The sequence below is a fragment of the Oratosquilla oratoria genome, chromosome 7, assembly GCF_046742065.1.
Source record: "Oratosquilla oratoria isolate Oo_2021 chromosome 7, ASM4674206v1, whole genome shotgun sequence".
Taxonomy (NCBI): Eukaryota; Metazoa; Arthropoda; class Malacostraca; order Stomatopoda; family Squillidae; genus Oratosquilla; species Oratosquilla oratoria.
This window is the reverse complement of record NC_134783.1, coordinates 37,971,130-37,988,513: the sequence shown is the minus strand read 5'-3', so window position 1 is coordinate 37,988,513 and position 17,384 is coordinate 37,971,130. Positions and strand designations below refer to the sequence as shown.

Sequence of the window (17,384 nt, the reverse complement as noted above, 5' to 3'; positions counted from 1 at the left end):
ATCAGTCCTTAAGCTGCTAGTATTTGTCACTCTGCTGGACGAACCTTACTGTCGTAGCTTGGATCTGGTAACCAACCAGGTGAATAAAGAAAACACTTCCTATTAGCTCTCACAGTGACATTGTCGAATCAAAACATTGAGTATATTATCTACATTAAGAACTTAAAATAAAGTATCAAAATGTAATGTTAGTATATTTAATTGTATATGAATAAATATTCATATTCATATGTATAAAATTGTTTTATACATTTGACGATATATATATTTTGCTTCGTTGTCTTTTTATTTATCTACGTAAAAATTAAGAATTTATGGAGCTAGTATATTTCATATTTATATATCAAATAAAATAGTATATCTATTTAGAAAATTTACTGAAAATGATGAAAATAAAATGGACCACCTATTCCCGCCATTTTCAAACTAAAGAGCAGTTGCTGGCTTGCATGTGGTCGAGAGGGAAAGCTTGCAGCTGTGTTCAAATCCTGTGAATCAGTAATTATGTCTGTTACCTCGGAAAATGCAGATATCCTGTCCAAAGAAAATGACCCTTCTAGAAAGGTACAGGGGTGTTTAAATTTGTATAACTTAGCATTTAAAAGATATTTTCATGTCACCGTTGCCGGTCGATTGGTCTTGCTGGCCCTGCCAGAAATGTTGCCTGGTTCAAAGGGTATGTATCATTTTTTCGCAAATGTTGTATATATTGATTAATATTGTTTTTTTTTTTGTGTGTATATGGTTATAAATAGCCGTACAACCATCAGCCTATTATGTCTTGCATACTACTAGAGTTGGAAGCACCAGTATACTTTATGTATAGTATTATTATTATAGTATACAAAGTAATGCTTATCCATTGAAATGTAATCAGTTCTGTGCATGCTTATTTATCTGCCATCTAGGGAATATATGAAAATGAAACGGCCATGGTTGCATATATAATCTTGGGGATATGTTGACCAATTTACAATTAGGCATCAAGGTTGTGGTGAGGCGTATGTAATGCGGAAGGAAGTAAAAAAAAAAAAAGTAACGTAAAATTCCAGATGCACGCAATCACAGATAATTAACATGAAACTTACATTGCCCAATAGCTCGTAACCTAACCGAACCCAACCATTCCATAGAAAAAATGTATTTAAAATCCAAGAAAGTGAAAAAGTGTTTGCATGTTACTGGAACAGAACCCACACATAATGATGATGATGATATAGTGGCAATGGGGGCCAGAGGAGGGGCAGGTTAATTTGTAGAAGTGCACACACTTAAACTTATTAATGTGCTGATTTTGGAATGCATCCTGACAGGCGTAAATTGGTATATGTGTATACCAGTATATAATATTTTTAGAAGTGCACATTAGAAAATTGAATATTAATTTGTAAATTATAAAGCATCAATATTTTAAATACTTTTCTGTACAGAACTCAATAACAAAATGTTGATAAGAGCTATACACAAATGAAAAAAGTTGCATTGACTCCTTTAGACTCCATCTTTGTTTTGATAGATTTAGAGGTCAAAGATGTTGATGATGACCTTGAGGACTAGAATTACAGGTACTGCATTACTAAATGCAGGTTAGGTTAAAATAGACATATTTATACTAATTTCTTTGACATCCACATCTACCAAAACAAAGATGGTTTATCAAACAGTTGAAGCAGCTACATTTGTGTTAACAAATTTGTCAGAGTTCTTAGCGTAGGCTATACCTAGCTCCATGGTCAGAGCCTAGGAATGTCAGATGAGAGACAGACAAACATGATACACCAGTCTCCGGTGTAATGTCGTTCAAATGATGTTGTACACCTGATGTTATGACATTATCATGTTGATCCACCTGATTTACTCTGCTTGGGGTAAGCTGGTGGAACCCACACAATGATTTGACTGGGTCATGAATCTATGTTTCACGGCCTTAAACGATCTTTTCATGGGAGTACTTTATCCCCTTTCTCATCATCATCATCATGTAGGCTGAAGGTCTAGAAGTCCTGTTAGCCTTGAGCTGGGAGTCATGTAAGGTTAATGTTGTGCAATGCAGTCAGTATGTGCAGTTTGCAATACTATATTAAAAGGAGTAAGCAAATTCGTTATTAGATGGTTTGAATTGCAACATTGCAGTAAACTGATTTATCCTTCATGGTGGTAAAGGTCTCGACAGATGATTATAGTAAACTGATGGTGGTAAAGGTCTCTTCGACATTACAGTAAACTGATGGTTGTAAAGGTCTCTTCATCATTACAGTAAACTGATGGTGGTAAAGGTCTCTTCAACATTACAGTAAACTGTATGCTATAGGTGTGCACAACTAAAATTTTACTTGTTATTGATTTCTGCCAAGAAAAACATATTACATTGATGTATTATTATTGACTAAATTATTTAATTTTTTATTGTTATACCGTGTCATTGTGTACTTCAAATTTTACCAACAAGTTTTGTTCACTTTGAGGTCCCCTGTTTATATTGTGGTTATTCCACTCAATTTCCTTGAAATCAGAGTCCCTGCACAGTAATGTCTGGTGTGCAATTGTGTTGCTCATCCCTCTGCTAAGATCCTGGAGGTCTGTATAAACATCCAAGGAGCTTCTTTTTCTCCATAAGCATTGCACTAACAAAGGCTCGGTATTGCTCCATAAGTTTTCTTTGGCCACTACTGATGAAAGAATCTTATGGAGCATAGACCACACCTCCATTGTTTGCACCCTGGTTTTTCCAAAATATGTTAAACTTACTTGTGCTGAGATAAGTGGATGAGATGTCAGAAGGTTGCTGCTTGGTTTCTGTAAAAAAAGATTACTTGGGGTTTGACTCCATCAATAACGGTTCACCCTAATTTGTGTCCAATGACGAAAATATGCTTTATATACACATTAAATGCTAAATTATAAAAAAAAAATATAATAATTCATTTTCATCTATATCTGTCGCATAGATTTAAAGAAATTGTTCTATTTAGTGACATTTGCTTGATGTCATAATTTTCCATTTTTCCCATTGTGTCCACAGCATTGTGGTTGTCATGGTGGACACCCCGACAAACATGTTGAAATAAAGAGACAGATATTATTTCAAGTACCCAATCTTGCATATATTTTTTGTCAATACTGATATTAATTTCACACAATCATGTAATAAATCTGTCAGTTACAAAATTACATTACAGACTCACAGATGTACATTGTAAATATTTTCACGCTCTTGTGATTTTACACAATGTGTATGGGACTTCGTCAAGGATGCGTTATGTTGCCCTGGCTGTTCAACTTATACATGGATGGGGTAGTGCGAGAGGTAAATGCAAGGGTAGTGGGTCAGGGATTGGAGATGGTTAAAGAAAATGGAGAAAAGTAGGAGGTGAGCCAGCTGTTGCTTGCGGACGACACTGCGCTTGTGGGAGGATTGGAGGAGGGATTGAGGAAGTTGGTGACAGTTTGGGAGAGTATGTGATAGAAGAAAGCTAAAGATAAATGTGGGCAAAAGTAAGGTGATGAGATGTACAAGGGGTGAAAGTGGCAGTAGACTGGGAGTGAGCATTATCGGTGAAAGACTGGAGGAAGTGGATAGTTTTAGATACTTGGGTGCAAAGGTGGAGGTAGAATGTAGATTGAGAGAAGCGAGTAAATGCCTTGGTGGATTAAAAAGTGTAATGAGGAATAGACATTTGGGAATGGATGCTAAGAGGAGACTGTATGAAGGAGTGATTGTGCCAACAGCACTGTATGGGGCAGAAACCTGGAACATAAAAGAGGAAGAGAGAAGGAATTTGAATGTGTTTGAGATGAGGTGTCTGAGAAGTAACCCCCAGGCTAGATAGAGTGAGAAATGAGGTGAGGAGGAGAACAGGGGTGGAAAAGGAGTTGGGAGATAGGGTTGATGAAAGAGTATTGGGATGGTTTGGACATATGGAAAGAATGAGTGAAGAAAGACTAGTAAAAGAGGTATGGAAGGCAGATGTGGAGGGAGTGAACATGAAGGGACGTCCTAGGATGAGGTGGATGGATGGGGTGAAGGGGGCTTTGGGGAAGAGGGGAATGTCTGTTGAGGAAGGACGGGAGAGGACAGAAGACGGGTGAATGGAGAATGGTTGTATATGGAGGATGTTGTGATGCAATAGGGGGGGTGAGGTAGTATGTGTGAGCAAAATTTGATGCAGTCCGAAGGGATTTCTCCCCGTCTTCTCCTTTTATGCAATGGGGGGTCGCCGATTTAATGAAGCGGCCTTGCTGTGGATGTGCTGTCTTGCGACACTGCTTCTGACCCAGGGCAGTGGACAAGGTGCAGGGATGACCTGACCCGTCATCCAGGAGGTGCTAAGATAAGAGGGAGGGTGGAGGGGTGTGGAGTGTATTCAGGGATGGAATGGGTGGGAATGATTTTATGCCTTTTCCTTTTTGGCTACCTCCCTTGTAAGGGGGAAAAAGCCTTGGTATATGTATGTATGTGAGTGTATTTACCTAGTTGTATTTTGGGGGAGAAGAGCTATGCTTGTAGGGACCCGCAGTTGTATCTTTCCGCATCCAGTTCTTTCTTTAAGTCATGTATAGTTTTAACACTCACTGTTTTCTCTTTCAATTTATTCCATGTATAGTTTTAGCACTCACTGTTTTCTCTCAATTTATTCCATGTATCTATCACTCTGTGGAAAGCTATTCTTTTTCAGATCTCTTCTGTAACTGTCCTCAAGTTTTTTCCTGTGTCCCCTTGTATTTCTACTGTCCCATTTAAGTTAATCATCCCTGTCAAGGATTTCCTTCCCTTTCATGATAAGTTTAGTTTGTCCAATCTTTGTTCATATGTCAGCATACTGAGTGTTGGTGCCATCTTTGTTAGTGCTCTATGATTTTTTCTTGGTGTCCATAGTGCCATTGCATACTCTAATTTTGGTCTTATCAGTGTAACTAGGATTTTCTTCATCTCCTCATCCATGTAGTCAAAGGTCACTTTCATTGATCTTATTAAGTTGTTGGTATCTCCAACTATTTTGTTTACATGTTTGTCTGGTGTCATGTCATTTGAAATGGTCACTCCTAGGTCTCTCTCTGAATTTACTTTTGTAACTTTTGATCCAATTTTGTATTTACCGGATATTCTATTTTTGCTTTTTCCAAATTCCATTATACTACATTTTTTAATGTTGAAATTCACTTCATTCTCTTTACTCCAATTCCAGACTTTGTTCAGATCTCCCTGAAAAGATTTACAGTCTTTGTTACTCACTCTTTTCAATAGTTTTGCATCATCTGCAAAGAAGTTTATGTGGCATTTAATTCCCTCATCCATGTCGTTTATATAAATAGCAAACATTATCGAAGCCAATACAGAGCCTTGGGTTACTCCACTTATCATGTCTACCTATTTTGAGTTCTTTTCACTAAGTATCATTCTCATTTTTCTTCCTTTCAAGAAGTCTCCCATCCATTCCAATAATTTTCCTTGTATTCCACCTATTAGTTCAATTTTTCTTAGTAGTTTTTTGTGGGACTTTGTCGAAAGCCTTTTGTAGGTCCAGGAAGGCACAATCTGCCCAGCAATCTCTCTTGTATTATGTCTAGCAATCTTGTAGTAAAAGCATATTAAGTTTGTGGTACATGATCTTTCAGTTTTGTCTCTGCAATTCCCATTATGTCAAGTTTCTCTATTGATAGTCATTCAATTCATTTAATCCTGATATACCATCCATATTTGTATATGCCACTTTTAGTTTTTTCTTCCCTTCTCTATTTTGGTTTGTTTCCATTTTTCTGATGTACCATTTTCTCAGTCTCAGAACTAGCTCTCTCTCTCTCTCTCTCTCTCTCTCTCTCTCTCTCTCTCTCTCCAGTCTCCGTTCATTTCTCGGTATTTTCCTTAGCCGCACTTCTCAGTTCCCTATCTTTCTCTGCTTTCTGAGGATTCGTTTCCTCTGTTATCCAAACATTTTTGTATTTTTCACTGTTTGCTAGTTTTGCCGCTTTTGATAGTACTTCTGCTATCATTTGTGTTTTTAGTTTGATTTTCATTGGTCTGTGATTTTTTTTTTCTCCCATCCTGTGTATGTCATCGATTTCTGTATCTAAACTTTGTCCTTCTTCTTGGACTGCTTTTAGAATTTCCTTCACAATTTCTTTCTCTTCCTTTTCCCATTGGTATTTGTGTACATTGTGTTTTTCATTTATACCATAAACCACAATACATTTCTTTTTGGCTACTGTGTCTCTCGCCCAATTTTCCTTCTCTTTGATCACCTTGATCACAGTTTCCTTTGCATTCTGTTCTACCTGCTGCTGTACTATTTCTGTGAATGGTAGTTTTTTACTTTCGTGTTCCTTTTCCACTGATTTTTTATTTCATTAAGTCAGTCTCTTTGATTAATTCTTCCATTTTTTTCCGTTACTGCGTTCAATTGTTCTTCTACCTCTTTTTTCAGTTCATCATTTGCCATCTTAACCTCTTTTTCCTTTCTTTCATTTTCTCTTTTTATCACACTTAGTTTACTTTTTAGTTCATTTAATTCCCTTAGTATTATCTCGTTCGTTGTTCGTAGGTTGGTTACTTCTAGTTGTAAAGCTTTGTAGTCTAATCTTAAATCGATCACTTCGTCTGCTAAGTTGTTAATTTCTCAGTTTCGTATTGCTCTACTAATCCTGAAATCTTTCAGTGTCCAAGGTTTTCTCCAATGTTTCACCTTACCTCCTAAATCCCGAGAAATATTCATCACTTTCGTACCTGCTGGTCGCTTTGGGAGTGTCGTTCAGGCATGTTTTTTCCTGTGATTATCCCCAACGGGGACTCAATCCTGGATTCGTCTAGTCCTCTTTTCGTTGATTCATTGATTTTCCATTTTGTATTAAACTATTCGCTCAAGAACTTGATCGGATACAAACCCCACCAGTCCCACGAATACATATTGATACTCTCAGCAATACCTACAAGGTGTTTTTCCTGGTGAGCAGCTAATCATAGCGAAACCTGGAGCAGCTGCTTACGACCGAATGTGTGTGTGTATGTGTATATATATATATATGTATGTATGTATGTATAGATATTATTTTAGTTGTGCACACCTGTGATGTATCATTAGAAAATTAGATATTAATTTTGTAAATTATAATGCTTGAACGTAATATGCAATTTTCTTGGGAAATAAAAAACAAAAACCTTGCTACAAGCAAATTTGCTAACAAAGAAGCCACTAGGATATGGTATGGACCCCATGCCAGTCCAGTCACTATCAGATGACTGCTTTCACATTGTGGACTGGGTGGTCTCTAACTCCAGGTGACGTTAATAAGCACTGTTACAAAGACAATTGGGCTTCCATGGACTTTATGAGAGAATGTGGGGTTCTGCCATTGTCTGTTAATTGCCTGAGGTACAATAATAATCAGGCTGTCAACATCCGTGACAACGACAACGACCCGGATGATCTTTAGAATTTAAGGTACCAGATTACTTAACACTGGTTAGGTTAGACTACTAGACTAATTTATCATCCTTTCATTTCTTCGACCTTGGCACCCATCAAAACAAACCTGGCATATCATTCAACCACCGTGACTTCGTTCATTAGAAAAAATGTTATAGCAACTTTTTTTTTTATTGATTTCCACCAAGAAAAATAGTGCATTACATTGATCTATTATAATTTACAAAGGTGCAGGGATGACCCATCATCCAGGAGGTGCTAAGATAAGAGGGAGGGTGGAGGGGAGTGGAGTGTATTCTGGGATGGAATGGGTGGGAATGATTTTATGCCTTTTCCTTTTTGGCTACCTCCCTTGTAAGGGGGAAAAAGCCTTGGTATATGTATGTATGTAATAATTAATTTTCTATTGCTATATTGCGTAGGTGTGCACAGCTAAATTTTTACCTGTGTGTGTGTGTATACATATTTATTTTTTTATTTATTTATTTATTTCCGCTTCTCTTATCTCTTGTTTTCATTAGATCTCCATGTTGTATTCAGGGTTCTTTTAGGCATGATGATGTGTTTTAGGTTCTCATGCTCTTTTAAATTCCTGATGGCCTTCATATTTCATTTAGTAATCTCATTGTCCAGGACAACTTGAGGAGCCTGGGACCCTGAGATGTTGAGCCTGAATCTCTGCCAGAGGTTTAGGGTTCCCCTATTCTTATCAATGATTTGATTTGTACAGTATCATTTATGCCAGTGGTCTTTGCTATATCCTTTACTTTCTGCTCATCTCCAGTACATCTCCGTGCATCTTCTGTTTCATCACTCTTCAGTGCCACTGAATATTAAGTTGGGTTTTCTATGGGTCTTCTCATCCTCAACTCTAAATTTATCCAGTTCCAGCCACACTTCCTCCTTAAACTTGTCATTTTCCCTGTAATCTGTCTTTGTCTCTAAGTTAGCCACTGTCCTCAGTATCCTTAAGTTCACTTTCAAGGAACTGAACTTTATTTCCTATGTCTTTCAGAAAATCTTTAGCTTTGAAAAGGTCCCCAACATCAGTGGAGCAGTTCATACATATGAAAAAAAAAAACTAGTTCGTTTGGATTCATGTTCTGACAAGCAGCATGAAACCACTTGGAACAAATGTCACGTTGGATGGAATCACTATTTTGTCCAGTCCACCAGGACACATTTGTTGTTCATCTTGGTCCTCAATTGGTTTTGGTATTGGGTCCCTTCTTCCAATTCTACCCAATGACTATTTTCTGCTCCCCACTTATTGTCCATACAGGCATATGCTCCCAGTCTGTTAAGGGGAGGGCTTTCAGGTGATTGATGGCAACCATTTTGTATCATAGCTTCTAATTGAGGCCATTTTGATTACAAAAAGCTTTATTTCATAATGTATTCACCCATGTTTACCCATTGTAGACTTCCCTGGTGTGAACCCAGGCAGTTCAGGCCTCTGAAACTAATAGATGGGAATGAACCTGTGTCAGCATTAGATGGGCAAGCGCCTTACCTGGTACACTGAGCACTGTAATGCTATAGTAGTTATTGCAGTCCTGCTGGTCCCCTTCCATTTCCAGATAGGGAGAACCAGGCCCTTTTTCCTGTCAGGGAGTTATACCAGAGAACAGACAGTACCACATGCAACCTACAGATCATAGCCTCAACTCCTGCTTTTAGTAACTGCATTGATATTACAGATGCTAGCTGCCTTTCCACTTCAATAAACCCTGTAGTTCTGTAGTATCTTCTAACAAGTATGTGATCAATGTCCATTGGTGTGGCTCTTGTTTCTGGAATCAGCAATCCTCAGCTTTCTGGACTTTGCGAAGTTCAGAACGAGAGAACCATGGGGCCAATACTATCAGTGCCAGTAACTGCATTGAAGTAGCCCAAGACAATAAGTGTGTTTGTGGTGGGCTTTGGTCAACTATAGATTCAAGCTTAGCATAAAACATCCTCTCTTCAAGGTTATATACCTCAGTGAGAGAAAATGCTGCAGTAAGAGAGATGACACCCAAGCCTCACTAGCATCATGTGCTCATCAACTGGAGTAACCTTTATAGTGGCATGCATGAGAGAAAGCATGTGGCGATGTTACAAAAAAAAATGTATACAAGCTTAATCCATGTAATTAATTACGTACTTAAAAGTAAGGTAAATACTTACCATCCTGTATGAAATGGGTAATCACACTAAATTTAACCATTTCTTAAAGCCTCATTTACATGGCAAATTGAAAGCCAAGGTAAGTGTGTGAGTTACTTGAACTAGAGAGGAAAGCAACGAAATACATGTTCATGTTCACACAGTCCAAATCAGATATGGGTGGCCTGTGTGAACATGTACTTACTCGCTTTACTCTCCAGTTCAAGTAATTTGCACAATTGACTTGCCCTGTGTAAATGAGACTTCAGCAGTGGCTTACAAGTAAATGATAAAACTTGACAGCAACCAGGTTATGTGATAAGTATTGACTGGTATTTGTGTTCAGATTTACACAATTTGTGCCACACTTCAAGGCCCCTTGGTCAAGTTGGTCCACGGGAGTGTTGGAAAAGTGGTAGAGCATTTTGGGGTCACAGGGCATTTAATCTGTAGTTGTTGGATTTATAGAGTAGTATAGACCCCATACAACAAATGTCATTGTTTTGTAGCTTGTTTACACTTTGGTTAGTATTTCCAAGTAGCCATTGTGTTTCTGTACACTTCCTACCACCCCTTCTTCCTCCTCCTTTCTTCTTTTTGTGTGTATAAGGGAGGTGGCCATCCACTGCATGCACCCACCCTTCACCGGTCCAGTACCCATTTGCATTCTCCTTTTATTTTGTATCCTTTGGGATGAAGCAATGTAGCTAGGTAGCACCTTCAGAACAAGGCCTGACAGCCAAAACTGGTTTGCTCCCACAATGGCTGCCCTCCCCAGATGGATTTGTCTAGCATCCCTGCATTTATTTTTGTTTTGGACAGACAGGAAAAATAAAATAAAATTACTGCAGTCCTGATTACTGTAATTTATTTTCAGGCAAAGACTCCCAATGTAAGAAAATTTGGCACTCGTGTTGCGAAGCAGACACAGCTTCTTATTGGGGCAAATGGACGTGTACTAGTTGATTCAACAAACAAGAAAAGAAAGAGGTAAGTTTTCCAAATATACCTAGCCTATATTGCATATATGGTTCCAACTTGGATTACATCACCTTGTTCTCTAATGTGTGTTTACCTCATTGTGGTATACAGGGAAGGAGCAACACTCATTGGGTCCTGTATTTTATTTTCCAATTATGTCTAAATTCATATTCATGTATGGTTTCAACTTTTTGTTTGTGTTTTTTTCTGGGATTATGTTTTATACATGCATGTATGTCTTCCTTATATGTACTTGAAATAAGGTAGCTCTTCCCTAACATGGTTATTTCAAACTGACTACAGCAAGTAATGATGCAAAATAGTTATTTTGGACTGTCACTGGGAGGGGAGGGAGGGAGTTGAAACTTGAATTTTTTAATCTTAAGATACCGTTGTTGGCTCATAATTATTGTGTTTTGGAAGAACCACCTTTACTGACAAGTACGCACACCTTATTGTGGTGGTCATTTAAAAGGAAACTAGTACTTGTGCCATAGTTCAAGACTCCATGGTTAAGTTATCCCATAGGAGTGTTGGGCATGTGGTAGAGTAATCTGGGGTCTCAGGGCCGCTGGTCTGTAGTTTTTGGATTTGTTAGGTAGTATAGACCCCACACAGTTAACCTAAAATTATTTAAGGGCTGATGGTGATGACATTCCCTTGGCTGTCTGACTGAGCAGTACCATCTCCCTGAGGAATGCTATGGCTGGAACGGGATTTTCCCATAAATCCCTTGTAGAGTGTATGTTGTGATGCTGGCTTGTGTAATTGTGTACAATACAGTTTTCCATAATGTGTTGTGAAGAGTTGCATGATACATTCATCCATCTTGTACATATGTATACCAAAGGCTTTTTTCCCCCATTATAAGGAAGGTAGCCAAAAAACAAAGGCATAAAAACCACTCCCACCCATTTCATCCTTATCACACTCCACTCCCCTCCACCCTCTACCCTCCCTCTTATCTTGGCACCTCCTGGATGATGGGTCATCCCTGTATCTTGTCCACTGCCCTGGGTCAGAAGCAGTGTCGCAAGACACAGCACATCCACAGCAAGGCAGCTTCGTTCAATCGGTGACCCTCCTTTTCATCCCCTCGTACAGAAAAGAAGACTGGGATAAATCCCTTCAGGCTGCGTCAAATTTTTCTCACACATACTCCCTCACCCCCCATCCCCCACCCATTCCACCTCATGGATCACATCATCCATATACAACCATTCTCCATTCACCCGTCTTCTGTCCTCTCCCGTCCTTCCTCAACAGACTTCCCCTCTTTCCCAATGCCCCTTTTACTCCATCCATCTCGTCTTAGGTTGCCCCCTCATGTTCATTCCTTCCACATCTGCCTTCCACACCTCTTTTATTAGTCTTTCCATGTGTCCAAACCATCCCAACACTCCTTCATCCACCGTATCTCCCAACTCCCTTTCCACTCCTGTTCTCCTCATCTCATTTCTCACTCTATCCAGCCTAGTAACCTTTATCATACTTCTCAGACATCTCATCTCAAACGTGTTCAAACTCCTTCTCTCTTCCTCTTTTATGTTCCATGTTTCTGCCCTAAACAGTGGTCGGCACAATCACTCCTTCATACAATCTCCTCTTAGCATCCATTCCCAAGTGTCTATTTCTCATTACAGTTTTTAATCCACCAAGGCATTTACTTGCCTCTCTCATTCTACATTCTACCTCCACCCCCACTCCTCCCTTTCCTGCCTCATTTGCACCCAAGTATCTAAAACTATCCACTTCCTCCAGTCTCTCTGCCTTAATACTCATTTCCAGTCTGCTGCCACTTTCGCCCCTTGTACATCTCACTCTGGTAAATTAGAAGGGCTGGATTGTGGTTGGACCGTAGCCTCACCAGGTGGACTTTGTCGTTGGGGGAGAGGATTCAGAGAGATGGATGTGTTTTTTCAGTCAATTGATGGAACAGTGAGCTATATGATTATGGATATGCTACTGGAGACAGGTATCTGGTGGTTGTGGAGGAAGGGAAAAGGGTATTTGTGTGTTATATAGATAGTTGGGTATTTTGATTTTTCTTGGCATGTGTGGATGTTGTTGTTGTTGTCGTTCCCTAGTCTGTCTGTCCGAGCAGTCCCGTCTCCCCAAGGAAGGCCACAGCCGAAACTGGGTTTTCCCACAAATCCTTTATAGAGTGTATGTTGTGTTGTTTGCGTGCATGATTGTGTATAATGCAGTCTTCCATTATGTGTTGTATGGTATGGGGTGAAGTGTTACATCCTGGGCAGCTGTTCACAACACGGTCGTCCAGCCTTTTCTGGTAGCTTAGAAGTGCTGGGTGGTGACCGCATCGCAGTCTGGCCAAGTGGACTCTGTCCTTTCGTGGGAGAGAGGATTCAGAAGGGTGGATATCAGGGGGTCTGGCATGCAGCAGTGTGTTGTCTTTCAGTGTGTTAATGGAGCGGTGAGTGATATGATTATGAATATGTTTCCGGAGGCTGGTATTTGGTGGTTGTGGAGGAAGAGAAGAGAGTATCTGTGCGTAATAAAGGTCTTTGGGTGTAGTTTTAATGTTTCTTGGTGTGTGGATGTTCTGCCATGTGGTACATTGGGTGGGCTGTGTTTGTTTGCCTCATGTTAATCTGGTCCTTGACTTTGAGGACTTTCATTTAATGGTGTAGATTGTCTATAGGTGTTGTATTTGTCCAGAGTAATTATTTTTGGGGCCTTGTCCTGTATAGTATACAGGGTTTTGTGGTGTGTCAGTGAAGCTAGAGGTCCATGCAGGGCTTCTATGATTCAACACTGAATGTATATATTGTTTATATACCGTAATAGTTTCTTTGTTGTGTCCAGATGTACTTGCAACATGTTTTAACCTTTTCAATACAAGTCAAATTCTCGCAGACAGCATTAACTGCATGATGTACGATGATGCATCACAAAACTCGCATTATAAAATATAAAGTTACAGCTGTATTACTCATTCTCTTTCACTCTGAATGTCAATAACCACAAAAAATATGATAAGCCCATTCACAGAATATGGAGGTCACTCAGCATCCTCATATACCCACTCACTCTTCATGATGCCTATGTAGTTGTCATTGTATTTAAGGGATTAAGAGTATTGACACTAGGAGTGCATTTTGTCTTTGTGATATGTCATTTGAATTATGTGGATGTATCATATGCTCTACCAAGAATCTTGGGTGAGTGTGTGTGGAATGGTTGTTGCCCTTGTTTCAATTTTCATGTTTGCAAAATAATTACAGTGAGGATATAAGGAGTCCTGCAAAGAATAAACGCACTGATGGTATATATGAAGATCCTACCCCACCAGCAAAGAAGATAAAATCTTTTAATGAGGTTGCTGTTCAGACAGATGACCAGTCTGATTTACCACCCGAATCGACATCCCTTTCCAGTGATAAAGAGTCTTCAACCTCAAAAGTAGTGAATATGCTTACTAGTGGTAAGTTTGACATAGGTAATACAAAGAGCCAGAAGTTAAAGTTATGAAATGTTTGAACTTCCTGATAATCTGTTTCAGTAATGATGTATTTAGATTGATAGCTGTGATCTGGCAAATCGTTGTTTTGAATTACATTTCTTGCAGTATTTTAGAGTACATATATTTTGATGTCCAATTTTTCAGATGTTGCGCCACCTGAATACTGGGAAGGTGTTGCAGAGAAGCGAAGGCAAGCATTAGAAAAAGTATTGATTGAAAATAAAGACCTCCACGATGAGAATGATAGACTTAAACAGAGAGTTAATATCCTTACAGAAGAAAATGGATTGCTTCAAGAGATGGTGGATGAAGCCAAAGAACTTGCTGAATTAGTGCAGGTAAAAACTTGTTGTACCTGTAGGTGTTTAACATTATGTCCATGTTTAGTGTAAATACAAAAACATGTACAACTATTGGTACTCTGTTGCCTTTTGAGCATGTCCCTACAATGTTTTATACTGTTTAATAATGTAGACGTATGTTCCTTAGATTTTCAATGTAGTTTGTGTGGTACATCTTTCATGATCCTTTTCTTTATATTGAAAAATGCTGTAATACATACACCCCATCTGAGGTATTTGCTGCATGTTATAGAGGTAAATTTCTGCTCGGTAGCATGCAGATGATACTTCAGGGGCTATATAGGGTGCCCCTACAGACCAGAGCCTGGCATCATTTTGACTGTGTTAGAGGAAATATCTACTCGGAGAATTATGCTTCTTTATTATACTGCTACTGTCCCTCTGTTACACTGTTCCCCCAGTTGATGCTGTCCTGTACCACTTCTCAAAGCATGCATTTCCATTTCCACCGGAACCTGTGGTAGGGGAGAAAGAATATTGCGTGTTCCCACTGAAGTCATAAAAGGCAACTAAAATGGGACGGAGGCTAGTTCTAGGCATCCTGCTCCCTGTAACTCCAAAGGGGACATTCCTTAAAAAAAATAGAATAAATTGGGGGGGGGGGGGAGTATAAGAGGGTCTGGGAAGAGTTTTACAATCAGAACCCTAAGGTTTTGGTCTTTTAATGTGCATGGGTGTGGTACAGATGAGAGTAAAAGGGAAGAGAAGAGCAGTATGTTTGTGAGAAGATGGATGTGTTGGTATTGAGTGAAACAAAATTGAAAGGGATGGGTGAGTTTGAGAGTAGTGGGGAGAGTGTTAGGAGTGAAGGGGTTTCTTCTTGCAAGGTACTGGGAAGGGAAATGTGTGTCTTTGTAAGTGTATATGGACCTGGTAGTGAGAAGAATGTAGAGGAAAGGGAGGCATTTTGGATAGATTTAAATGAGTGAAAGAGAATGAATAATACAGCAGTGATTTGTATTTTATAACATGAATAGTGTGATGCATTGTACATTAGGCATACAGTGTTGTGCAAGAGAATTTGACTTGTATTGAAGAGGTTAAGATTTACACAGTTGAAATCTCTGCCCTGCAGTGAGTGGCAATGGTCCGTAGAACCTCCCACAGATCTGTCAAGGAGGAAACTTTAGTATTGTCTGTTGTATAGCTGTGAAACTGCTTGTCAATGGCTTACATTTCTTAATATCACCTGAGCATTATCAGTCATGGTTTTCATTGGGTGTTGAGGGACATTCATATAGAATAGATTAAGAAAAATGCAAGTGGTTTGAAAACAAAAAAAAATTATTTTTCAGACTGTAACAGAAGCTGATGAATGAAAATGGCAGTCTTGCAGCACAGCTGGTTTGTAGTTACCTGTGATAGTTATTTATTTTTCCTTCAAATAAAAATGTCGGAATTGGAGTAAGTTTTTTATATTTTTTTAAGTGAAGAAGTAAGTTGCTTTTAGTTTAGTTGTTTGCCTAGACTTTACAAATGTGCTATACATTGCCATTAGTCAGGAGGCCTACATATGTATTACAGACCCATAAGTTAAAATTACAAAGACTTTGAATTTCCTGATAGTCTGTTTTAATAGTGACGTCTTGTTTCAAGGTATAGATTGTGAATTTTATATTTTAATAAAAAAAATTATATATACATTTCATATTTATTTTACCTTCATTGCAGCTTGTCTCTTCTATCTGCCAAGAGCTTTTTCCCCCTTATAAGGGAGGTAGCTAAGTAGAGGCTCGTACCTATTCCCACCCATTTCACTCCCCTCAACCACCTTTTCCACCCCTCCCATCTCAGTTCCCCGTGGATGACATATCATCCCTGCATCCGCCAACTGCCCTTGGTCAAACAATGCAGCAAGGCCACTTCACTTAATTGGCAACCCTCCTTCTCTGTCCCCTCATGCAAAAAAATAAGAGAAGATTGGGAGAAATTACTTTGGGCTGCATTAGTATGTCATTCACACATAAGCACCTCCTACCCCCTATCCCTCCCTCCCTTGCATAACAGTATCATCCATACACAGTCGTTCTCCACTCATTCCTATCTCCTGCATTCTCCCTTCCTCAACAAACATTCCCCTCTTGCTCAACGTCCCCTTCACCCTGTCCATCCATCTCATCCTTGGTCATCCCCTGAAGTTCACTCCTACCTTGGCCCTCCACACAGCTTTTATTAATCATTCATCATTCATTTGTTCCATGTGTTCAAACCATCCCAATAATCTTTCATCAGCCCTATCTGCTGTCTCCTTTTCCACTCCTGCTCTTCTCCCTACCTTGTTTCTCACTCTATCCATCTTAGTAACTCCTACTGTACTCCAAACCTTTCATCTCGAATACTTTTAAATTTTTCCTCTGCCTCTCTTAAATTCCAAGTCTGCCCCATACAATGCCACCAGCATAATCACCCCTTCATGCAATCTCCCCTGGATCCATTCCCAGATGCCTATTTCTAGTAAAACTTCAATCCTCCAAGGCATTTACTTGCTTCTCAATCTACATGTTACCTCCATTCCTCCCTTTCTGCTACATGCGACACCAAATACCTACAGCTATCCACTTCATCCAGCCTTTCTTCTTTTAGACTTACTGCCATCCTCTCCCCTTCTACATCTCCTTACCTTGCTTTTACCCACATTTACCTTCAATTTTCTCCTGTCACATACCTTTCCAAACTCTGGCACTGACTCCCTTAATCCCTCCTCTGACCCTGCCACAAGCAGTGTCATAAATAATTAACAACTGGCACTCCTTCCATTTTTCTCCATTTTCTTGAACAAATTCCAGTCCCTTGCCCATTACCTTTGCCTTTACCTCCTGCACCACCTCATCAATGTACACATTGAACAGCCATGGTGACATTACACATCCTTTACCTCAAACCACTCACTTTTTCATTTCCCATTTTAACACAGGCTCTACTACTACTCTTAAAAACTCGTGGCTACCCCATTTAACAGCTTTCCCCCAATTTCCTGATCCCTGGGAG

At 39.3% G+C, this 17,384-nt stretch overlaps 2 protein-coding genes across 4 annotated transcripts in view; one reads left to right on the top strand and one right to left on the bottom strand.

The window, feature by feature from the left end:
- Positions 1 to 142, bottom strand: part of LOC143027075 (ubiquitin-protein ligase E3C) — a 36,090-nt gene extending 35,948 nt beyond the window's left edge. The window contains exon 1 of the mRNA XM_076188006.1: positions 45 to 142. The gene's annotated coding sequence lies outside the window, so the exon portion shown is untranslated. The remainder of the gene's footprint in view (positions 1 to 44) is intronic.
- A 283-nt stretch (positions 143 to 425) lies between these two features.
- geminin (geminin DNA replication inhibitor) lies at positions 426 to 16,044 on the top strand. 3 transcript variants are annotated; one of them, XM_076188002.1, is made up of 5 exons: positions 426 to 564; positions 10,447 to 10,559; positions 13,796 to 14,010; positions 14,179 to 14,372; positions 15,692 to 16,038. In XM_076188002.1, exons 1-5 carry the CDS (start codon positions 505 to 507, stop codon positions 15,713 to 15,715), a joined length of 606 nt encoding a protein of 201 aa, XP_076044117.1. In that variant the 5' UTR covers positions 426 to 504; the 3' UTR covers positions 15,716 to 16,038. The 3 variants fall into 3 exon arrangements, with proteins under 3 accessions (XP_076044117.1, XP_076044116.1, XP_076044118.1); XM_076188001.1 differs by having other exon boundaries at positions 541 to 676; positions 15,692 to 16,044; XM_076188003.1 differs by having other exon boundaries at positions 541 to 676; positions 13,796 to 13,995; positions 15,692 to 16,031.
- The last annotated feature ends 1,340 nt before the right edge of the window (positions 16,045 to 17,384 follow it).

Bases quoted from the DNA above. Each gene is read 5' to 3' on its own strand.
- geminin (XM_076188001.1), top strand. From the start codon at position 614: ATGTCACCGTTGCCGGTCGATTGGTCTTGCTGGCCCTGCCAGAAATGT. The intron at 10,560-13,795 runs GTAAGTTTTCCA...AAATAATTACAG, and splicing joins ACAAACAAGAAAAGAAAGAG to TGAGGATATAAGGAGTCCTG. The intron at 14,011-14,178 runs GTAATACAAAGA...CCAATTTTTCAG, and splicing joins TAGTGGTAAGTTTGACATAG to ATGTTGCGCCACCTGAATAC.